This window comes from Sardina pilchardus, chromosome 14 (assembly GCF_963854185.1).
Source record: "Sardina pilchardus chromosome 14, fSarPil1.1, whole genome shotgun sequence".
NCBI classification, from domain to species: Eukaryota; Metazoa; Chordata; class Actinopteri; order Clupeiformes; family Clupeidae; genus Sardina; species Sardina pilchardus.
In genome coordinates this window covers 2673085-2683942 of record NC_085007.1, presented here as the reverse complement: position 1 = coordinate 2683942, position 10858 = coordinate 2673085, and the positions used below count along the sequence as shown (strand labels likewise).

General features: G+C 47.8%; 1 protein-coding gene across 3 annotated transcripts in view; it reads right to left on the bottom strand.

Annotated features, from left to right (window-relative positions):
• nup214 (nucleoporin 214) overlaps positions 1–10858 on the bottom strand; it is a 113720-nt gene that overhangs the window by 90931 nt on the left and 11931 nt on the right. For all 3 annotated transcript variants that reach the window (XM_062554571.1, XM_062554572.1, XM_062554570.1), the window contains exons 11-13: positions 9896–10054; positions 3812–4406; positions 725–849 (exon numbers count right to left, since the gene is read on the bottom strand). In XM_062554571.1, the coding sequence (XP_062410555.1) occupies positions 725–849; positions 3812–4406; positions 9896–10054 (879 nt within the window). The remainder of the gene's footprint in view (positions 1–724; positions 850–3811; positions 4407–9895; positions 10055–10858) is intronic.

Below are 10858 nucleotides of genomic sequence, written 5' to 3'. Positions count from 1 at the left end.
ACCCCAACCCCCTATCCCCCCACAACCCCCCCCCCCCCCGTCGGACATGGGGCGACCACCACATATTGCCTTCTAATCTGTGGGAAACACTGAATGATGTTTGATAGTGCGTGTGTGTGTGTGTGTGTGCTTGTGTGCGGGCTGGTGCTGCTGGTGCTGCTGGTTTGCTGGTGGCTGATGGGGGGGCTCCAGGGTGTGTGTGTGTGTGTGTGTGTGTGTGTGTGTGTGTGTGCGTGTACCTGGTGCAGCTGGTTTGCTGGTGGCTGACGGGGGGGGCTCCAGGGTGTGTGTGTGTGTGTGTGTGTGTGTGTGTACCTGGTGCAGCTGGTTTGCTGGTGGCTGATGGGGGGGGGCTCCAGGGTGTGTGTGTGTGTGTGTGTGTGTACCTGGTGCAGCTGGTTTGCTGGTGGCTGATAGGGGGGCTCCAGGGTGTGTATGTGTGTGTGTGTGTGTACCTGGTGCAGCTGGTTTGCTGGTGGCTGATGGGGGGGGCTCCAGGGTGGGTGTGTGTGTGTGTGTGTGTGTGTGTGTGTGTGTGTGTGTGTACCTGGTGCAGCTGGTTTGCTGGTGGCTGATGGGGGGGCTCCAGGGTGGGTGTGTGTGTGTGTGTGTGTGTGTGTGAGTGTGTGTGTACCTGGTGCAGCTGGTTTGCTGGTGGCTGATGGGGGGGGCTCCAGGGTGGGTGTGTGTGTGTGTGTGTGTGTGTGTGTGTGTGTGTGTGTACCTGGTGCAGCTGGTTTGCTGGTGGCTGATGGGGGGGCTCCAGGGGCGCTGGTGTCAGGGGGGGGTCTGGGTTTGGGGGTGGAGGAGGAGAAAGGGAACGGAGCAGGGGTCTCCAGTGATTGAAACCTGCACACACACACACACACACACACACACACACACAGAACACAGTGAGACACATACACACACGCACACGCACATAGAACACAGTGAGACACATAGAGAGAACACACACACACACAGACGTTTGAGTCTATAACCTTCAACAGATGGCATGGGCAGCTGATGGCATCAGTGACTCATATGGTATTTTGCATTATTAGAGACACACAGGAAGGCCCCTCTGCTCAGTCAATCACGCTACACACACACACACACACACACACACACACACACACACACACTAGGGGTGGCACGGTTCACAAAATCCACGGTTCGGTTCGTATCACGGTTTAGGGTCACGGTTTTTGGTTCGGTACGGTTCTTGTTGTTATTTTTTCTTTTACTCTTTAACACTCCAGAAACATATTTCAGCATATAGCTTAATCATCCACAATTAGGCTAGAGTATTTAGAGAATAGTTATCATGTAATAATGCACAAACTGAATTTGACTTCACATAAAGCACATTATTGTCTGAGGAAACTTTAAGCTTCAGTTGAGATTTTGATAAAGCAAGAGGGAAGACATTGATGATTTCAACAATCTTTTCATTTATTTGGCAGGGATGGTGCACCAGCACAAAATGTCCACCCATATTTTTCATTGCATCGCCTTTTCATCGCTCTCCTTTCATATAGTGTGAATGATTTTTTAACAAGATGTAAAGCTTGTCTTTATTTGAAACACACACACATTATGTAATTATTTATACATTCTATATACTGACATGTCTGATATTCATAACAGCAACTTGGTTTATGCAGATTATGGCCTACTATTTATTATAACTCCACCTCTTAAATTCAGCTGTCTGGCTGAAGCCTCAAAATATTGTAAACAAAGTAGCAGGCTAAGCTCAGGTTGGACTGTTCAGTTTCCCCACATGTGTTTTAGTTTCAAGGTAAGCTAATACTTTTTCTTCTTGGGACAGGCCCTTTTAAGCCTTGGAGTTGAAAACATTGGTATTGAGATGGTCAGTCAACTTGAATGCAAGAGTTTTTATCAAATGTCTGCAGCATAGCCTTCTAATGATGCTAACCGTTTTTAACAGTAATTTAGCTAATCGTCTTCTGTGCGTCATTGCGTGTTGTGTTCATGTAATATAGTATAGCCTACATACATACTTTTACAGTTCTAATTCTATTACTTAGGATGCCTGTTTTACGTTGCACTTTTGACACTGTAAGGCCACCGCAGGTAAATAAACAAGTGCGTTGCTGCATCCATGAAGTGAAGACTAGTCGTTATTTTAGCAACATAACATTGCGTTCACGATTGTGAATGTTCTATTTGGATTAATGTGCATGTCGAGGGCGGGTGTCCATTGAGCGCGCACGAGAGCGGGCCAAGGAGAATGAGTTTACTTCTACTGTTTGGTAAAGTTGCACGCATAGTCTACAGTTGCGGAAGAACATGCTTCCACCCGAGCAGGGTCAGGTGCATCAGTTTGACCACGCTAGGGATGATCTCTCGCACTTGCCATTTCTAAAACCTTGCGCGCAGCACTCAAAACTCCATACTCCTACTCTCGCACGTAAGGGAAACATGTCGTCACATATGGGAATCAATTGCGCATGCCATAACTAGCCTGAACCGTAGGACCGTACGACGAACACACACTCCGAACCGTGACATGCGAACCGCACGGTTCGGAGCATTTTTCAAAAACTTTGCCACCCCTAACACACACACACACACACACACACACACACACACACACACACACACACACACACACACACACACACACACACACACACACACACACACACACACACACACACACACACACACACACACACACACACACACACACACACACACACACACACACACACACACACACTTTGGGGTTTTGAATGCTCCATGAATGATGAAGATGCCCAGGCACTGCTTTTTGGTGCCATTATGTCCACTATGACTTCTAGATGAATGATAGCCTACACACTAAATTCATGTGGTGACTCTGTTGTAGTTTCTAGATCTGCACACTAAATTCATGTAGTGACTCTGTTGTAGTTTCCAGATCTACACACTAAATTCATGTAGTGACTCTGTTGTAGTTTCTAGCTGATAGCCAAGACACCCTAAATTCATTTCTGTCAATTAAACCTACACTATGCTATCAGTGCAGGTTCATACCTGTTGTGTGTTCTCTCACCTGTGGTGTGTTCCTATCTCACCTGTCGTGTGTTCTCATCTCACCTGTCGTGTTCTCATCTCACCTGTGGTGTGTTCTCATCTCACCTGTGGTGTGTTCTCATCTCACCTGTGGTGTGTTCTCATCTCACCTGTCGTGTGTTCTCATCTCACCTGTGGTGTGTTCTCATCTCACCTGTGGTGTGTTCCTATCTCACCTGTCGTGTGTTCTCATCTCACCTGTCGTGTGTTATCATCTCACCTGTCGTGTGTTATCATCTCACCTGTGGTGTGTTCTCATCTCACCTGTCGTGTGTTCTCATCTCACCTGTGGTGTGTTCTCATCTCACCTGTGGTGTGTTCTCATCTCACCTGTGGTGTGTTCTCATCTCACCTGTCGTGTGTTCTCATCTCACCTGTCGTGTGTTCTCATCTCACCTGTTGTGTGTTCTCATCTCACCTGTGGTGTGTTCTCATCTCACCTGTGGTGTGTTCTCATCTCACCTGTCGTGTGTTATCATCTCACCTGTCGTGTGTTCTCATCTCACCTGTCGTGTGTTCTCATCTCACCTGTGGTGTGTTCTCATCTCACCTGTGGTGTGTTCTCATCTCACCTGTGGTGTGTTCCTATCTCACCTGTCGTGTGTTCTCATCTCACCTGTCGTGTGTTCTCATCTCACCTGTCGTGTGTTCTCATCTCACCTGTGGTGTGTTCTCATCTCACCTGTGGTGTGTTCTCATCTCACCTGTCGTGTGTTATCATCTCACCTGTCGTGTGTTCTCTCACCTGTCGTTGAGGTTGAGCCTGACGGCGGGCGTGGCGGGCTCCTTGGCGATGGTGAGGGGGGAGGCGGTGCCCAGCCTGGGTGGGGCGGGGCCTGGCACCAGGGCAGGGGAGGCCGAGGACGCCAGCGCCGCCAGCGCTGCAGTACCGCCGGGGTCCACCAGGGGGGGCTTGGCCACAGGGGGAGTGCTGAAGGAGAAGGCGGAGGCAGCGGGTCCGGCCGGGAGCAGCTTGGCCGCCGCGGCGAACGAGAAGGGCGCCGCTGAGCCCAGAGAGAAGGAGGAGGTGACTGGGGGCGGAGCCGAACCAAAGGAGGAGGCGGCAGGAGGAGGGGCCGAACCAAAGGAGGAGGTGGCTGGGGGAGGAGCCGAACCAAAGGAGGAGGCTGCTGGGGGAGGAGCCGAACCAAAAGAGACTCCAGGAGCAGGGGCAGGAGCAGGGGCAGGAGCAAGGGCAGGAGCAGGGGCAGGAGCTGGGGCTGGGGCAGATGAGGGGGCTGGAGCAGGAGGGGGAGGGGTAGAGCTGCTGACGGGGGCACGAAGGGGTGGAAAGGTGCTGGGGGGGGCTTTCTGTGAGGGTGGGGCTGCAGCAGACATGCCTGTGAGGGAGAACAACACAGCTAACGTTAGTCAGTAGCTTACCGCAAACATTAGCATTAGCAGACACTAGCATTAGCAGACACTGATTAAAAATCTTGCATTCAAGTGGACCATCATCTCAATACCAATGGTTTCCAACTTCACGACGCAAAAGGGCCTGTCCCAAGGAGAAAAGCTATTAGCCTACCTTGAAACTTAAACACACGTGAGGAAACTGAGCAGTCCAACCACTAGACTATGATAAGCTAGCCAACTATGCTACTTTGTTAACAGCTGAATTCAAGAGGTGGAGTTGTAATATGAATAGTAGGCTATAATCTGCATAGAGTGTGCGGTCATGAATATCAGACATTTCTGTATACAGAATGTTATCACGTTCATTAAAGCAAATGATCTGAAAAACTGGGTGGTAAATTTACCTGAAAAACATTCATCAGCATTAGAAGCCATGGACAGTGGGGCCAATAAGTATTTGAACACATGCTAAAGCTGACTAAACAGAGGAATATAAAATCATCTTTTGAAAATGTATCTTAATGCCTAGGTAAAATAAATGAGGAATCCAACCTTTAAGGACACCAATTTTCGTTGTGAATGAATAATGTATTGTAAATAAAAACATTTCCTTCCTCAAAGTACAGGGGTCATAAGTATTTGACGGCTACGGCTTTAGCGTGTATATTTTACAAAACTCCTCAATCGGTCAGTCTGCCTTTTCATGAGCATGAAACTTTTAACTGTGGTGTGGTTCAGAGGCACTGATGTCAGAGATCTGCTCAGAAGCAGTAGCCTGATAAACCAGCCTAAATGGATTGGATGTCTAATTTAGTCTGGCCTCGATCAATGGATACAACGGAACATTGTTGATGAGCACAACCCGTTGTCTTTCAAACCGTGTCTGTGCCTATAGGCCAACGCTCCCTCAAAACCCCGCCCCAGAGCCCTCTGCCCCGCCCGCGTTGATTCAAAACACATCTCTGCGTTGTGATTGGTTTAGTTGCCATCTGCCAGATTCAGGGCAGTGTTTTCAAAATGTTCAATGGTCCGAGGCCAGACCCAAATGCAGGCAAAACATTTTGCCGTCCAGCAGTTGGCGCTGGTTTTCCAGGCTACAGAAGCAGTGCAGTCATGTCCAGTGGCTTCTGTGCCTCTGGTGCCCCCTGCAGGTGTCCTGGGGAGGGTGCCGCTGAGTGCTGGGACTACAGCCTGAAAAACCAGGTCAGCAAGTGACTGCACTTCTCATTCTGAAGCAATGAAACCAAATTTGGACGGCTGCATCGACAGCATTGGAGTGAGAGGCGGTTAAACAGTAGGTGTTTTTGGAGCCAACACAAGCAAAGAAAACCCACAATTAACCAGGTCTGCCCAGAACTGACCATATTTGGCGAGATCGCCAACATATTTTAGTTCCTTCTACTGGCTTCAAATTTGAGCGTTCACTGCCCATTGTGTTCTACAGCCTTTGGCTGGGACAGTGAGTTGGACCTGATGGCTATACACAAACACCACATATACACACTACACGAACACACACACACACACACACTTCACACTCTGCCTCACTCGAGCAAACATCAGCAAACTGTCAGCAAACATCACATCCACTGAACTTCTCCACCATGATTGATCTGATGGCAGAGCAGAGGCGAGACGTGTCCCCTATGATGACAGCCGTCAGAACGAGCGCTTCACCTCGGACATCTTCACCAACTCCTGCTGACAGACCTCCAGAGACGACCTTTCACTAAAGAACAGCTTTTTCTTCAGACTAACAGAACTGTTCTTTCATTTAAAGAACAGCTGATTCTTCCTGATCAACTCTTAGAGACGGCCTCTGGTGAATATCACATAATTAACCTCGTCACCATGTCCATACAACATCTGCTGTGGATAAAGCACATACTGCATCATGAGCAAAATAACCGGTCAAGGTCATTGCCAAGGATTTTCGCTTTGGATCTACAGTACGCTTCACCAGACGAGATCTACAGTACGCTTCACCAGACGAGATCTACAGTACGCTTCACCAGACAAGATCTACAGTAAAGATCTACAGTGCGCTTCACCAGACGAGATCTACAGTAGGCTTCACCAGACGAGATCTACAGTACGCTTCACCAGACGAGATCTACAGTAGGCTTCACCAGACGAGATCTACAGTACGCTTCACCAGACGAGATCTACAGTAGGCTTCACCAGACGAGATCTACAGTACGCTTCACCAGACAAGATCTACAGTACGCTTCACCAGACAAGATCTACAGTACGCTTCACCAGACAAGACAAGATCTACAGTACGCTTCACCAGACAAGACAAGATCTACAGTACGCTTCACCAGACAAGACGAGATCTACAGTGCGCTTCACCAGACAAGATCTACAGTAAGCTTCACAAGATCTACAGTACGCTTCACCAGACAAGATCTACAGTACGCTTCACCAGACAAGACAAGATCTACAGTACGCCTCACCAGACAAGATCTACAGTACGCTTCACCAGACAAGATCTACAGTACGCTTCACCAGACAAGACAAGATCTACAGTACGCTTCACCAGACAAGATCTACAGTACGCTTCACCAGACGAGATCTACAGTACGCTTCACCAGACAAGACAAGATCTACAGTACGCTTCACCAGACAAGACAAGATCTACAGTACGCTTCACCAGACAAGACAAGATCTACAGTACGCTTCACCAGACGAGATCTACAGTACGCTTCACCAGACAAGACAAGATCTACAGTACGCTTCACCAGACAAGATCTACAGTACGCTTCACAAGATCTACAGTACGCTTCACCAGACAAGATCTACAGTACGCTTCACCAGACAAGATCTACAGTACGCTTCACCAGACAAGACGAGATCTACAGTACGCTTAACCAGACAAGACAAGATCTACAGTACGCTTCACCAGACAAGATCTACAGTACGCTTCACAAGATCTACAGTACGCTTCACCAGACAAGATCTACAGTACGCTTCACCAGACAAGACAAGATCTACAGTACGCTTCACCAGACAAGATCTACAGTACGCTTCACCAGACAAGACAAGATCTACAGTACGCTTCACCAGACGAGATCTACAGTACGCTTCACCAGACAAGATCTACAGTACGCTTCACCAGACAAGATCTACAGTACGCTTCACCAGACAAGATCTACAGTACGCTTCACCAGACAAGACAAGATCTACAGTACGCTTCACCAGACAAGACAAGATCTACAGTACGCTTCACCAGACAAGACAAGATCTACAGTGCGCTTCACCAGACGAGATCTACAGTACGCTTCACCAGACAAGATCTACAGTACGCTTCACCAGACGAGATCTACAGTACGCTTCACCAGACGAGATCTACAGTACGCTACAGTGCGCTTCACCAGACAAGATCTACAGTACGCTTCACCAGACGAGATCTACAGTACGCTACAGTACGCTTCACCAGACAAGATCTACAGTACGCTACAGTGCGCTTCACCAGACAAGATCTACAGTACGCTTCACCAGACAAGATCTACAGTACGCTTCACCAGACAAGATCTACAGTACGCTTCACCAGACAAGACAAGATCTACAGTACGCTTCACCAGACAAGATCTACAGTACGCTTCACCAGACAAGATCTACAGTACGCTTCACCAGACGAGATCTACAGTACGCTTCACCAGACGAGATCTACAGTACGCTTCACCAGACAAGACAAGATCTACAGTACGCTTCACCAGACAAGATCTACAGTACGCTTCACCAGACAAGAGCTCCTTTGGGCCGGTTCAGGCGTCAGTACATGTGGTCATCATAACGGTGCAGAGCCAATCCTGAGTAGGGATGGCGAAAACTACAAATTTTCTTGACCGACCACCGAGGCTCATTAGCCGGTTGAAACCGGTTAACCGATTCGTTTAAAATAAATTATGCTATTTGAAATATCAGCCACGCAATTTCCCAACTCTCATCTCTCTGTCCCCCGCTCATACACGCAGCCCCGGCGCCGCCCTTTCACTCACGTCACTTTTTTAAATCCCCTACAGCGCCAAACATGAGTCCTGCAAACCAAGGAGCTTGTAAGTGGAGGACAAATGGTTCCTTCGCACCGAAAATGGTTTGGGTACAAGGTGATCGCGTTGCAAATAAAGGCGTTTGTCTAGCGTTAGAAGCTCATTTGAAGCTGAAATGGCCGCGGCTCACTTATGAAAATGACAGCTCCGAAGAGACGCAGCTTAGTTTGAGGAAGTGCTAACAATAATAACGAAAGATGATCATTACCTTTTCTGTTACTTTGTGTTCTTTCTTGTGTGCTTATAGCATTAGTGGTAATGTTCCATGTGTTTAAGTTGGTGTTATACTTCTTATATGCATGTCTAAGTTGTTTTTCTTCAATGAGATCTGGTATGGGATCGTGCCATATCACATTGCATGGTGTCTGTGTGAGTGTGTGTGTTGCATGCGTGTGTGTGTGTGTGTGTGTGTGTGTGTGTGAGTGATGCGTGATGCGTGTTACATGTTTTATATCTCCTACCTGTGTATGTGTATGTGTGTTGCATGCATGCATGCGCGTGTGTGTGTGTGTGTGTGTGTGTGTGTGTGTGCTACATGTTGTATATCTAGGGTTGGGTATCGTTTGAATTTGAACGATTCCGGTTCCGATTCCGATTCGTTGTTTCGATTCCGGTTCCTACCAATTCTCGATTCCGATTCTTTTAAGAGGCAGGGTCAAAAAATTTAGGACACCAGTATTTTAATAAGCTAGCTAACGGTCTTTCTGAATGAAATAGTCTGACCTCCTCCATCAATTTTAACTTTACAATAAATTTCTCACAGGACTGTTTTGAACTACAATATAAATATCAAATCTATGAACTTGAATATAAATATTATAATGTAATGAAACCTCATGAAAACACATTTAGGCTACACATGTGTGTATGATGCTGCAGATACTTAAACATGTTGTCTTGCTCCCCCTCGGCTAACCTGGTGCAGAATAGCATATAAACAATGAAAAACAACTTATGAGGGTAAGGCCTGTTGTCACAAGTTTTGGGCAAGGTCCATTGGCTATATAGTTACAATTGTGCGAACACTTCCGGTGGATGCTTCTTTGTTGGTGTTCAGCGGTTTCTTCTTCCGGTCAGCATACTGAGAATCGATACTAGGTATTGAAATTTAAACTTTTGAACGATTCCGGGTATATCGGAAAGCCGGTTCCGGTTCCAATCGATTCTCGATTCTCGATACCCAACCCCATGTATATCTCCTACCTGTGTGTGTGTGTATGTGTGTTGCGTGATGCGTGTGTTACATGTTTTATATCTCCTACCTGTGTGTGTGTGTGTTGCATGCATGCATGCGCGTGTGTGTGTGTGTGTGTGCTACATGTTGTATATCTCCTACCTGTGTGTGTGTATGTGTGTTGCATGCGTGCGTGTGTGTGTGTGTGTGTGTGTTGCGTGTGTGTTGCATGCTGCATATCTCCTACCTGCGCTGGGTGGCCTCTCCCCGTCCAGGGCTAGGCTGGTTGCCGGGGCGACCAGTTGCTTGGCGCCGGGGTTGATGTTGATCATGGAGAACGGACACAGCACGCCGTCCGTCGACAGAATCATCAGCGTGGGGGCCGCAGGGAGCTTCTTATCGTCCGCTACAGCAACACACACACACACACACACACACACACACACACACACACACACACACACACACACACACACACACACACACACAATTCAGAATCATCAGCGTGGGGGTCGCAGGGAGCTTCTTATCGTCCGCTACAGCAACACACACACACACAATTCAAAACAGAACTACACAAATGTATGGAAAAGCGCACACGCGCGCACACGCACGCACACACACACACACACACACACACACACACACAAATGTACGGAAAAGCACACCGACAAACACACACAAGTACATACTCTGCCTTAAAAAACTGCCTATACACAAGCACAGACACACTCGTATGCATACAAGCGCGCACATACACACACACACATTCTCAAATAAGACTGCCTTACAGGTGTTCTTCTTGTGATAAGTTTGTTTTTCATCTCCTAGTATTGGATAAACACACGCACACACAAACACAAACCCACTCACACACACCCAGACACACACTACTGTGGATGTGAGGAATAGTCTGGTTAAGTACATTAATATTCTACTGCACTGCATAGTCTGGCTACTCTCTCTCCCTCCCTCCCTCGTTATCTCTCTATCCCCCTCTCTCTCTCTCCGTCTCCTCTCCTCCTCTCTGCAGTGCTTGTGTCGTCTGACTCATTCAGATGAATGGAGAGCTGCTGCATTGATTGCCGTCTCTAAGACCTAAACACCGCCCTCCTCTCCTCTCCTCTCCTCCTCTCCTCTCAGACAGACCTAAACACCACCACCCTCCTCTCCTCTTCTTTCCTCTCCTCTCCTCTCCTCTCAGACAGAC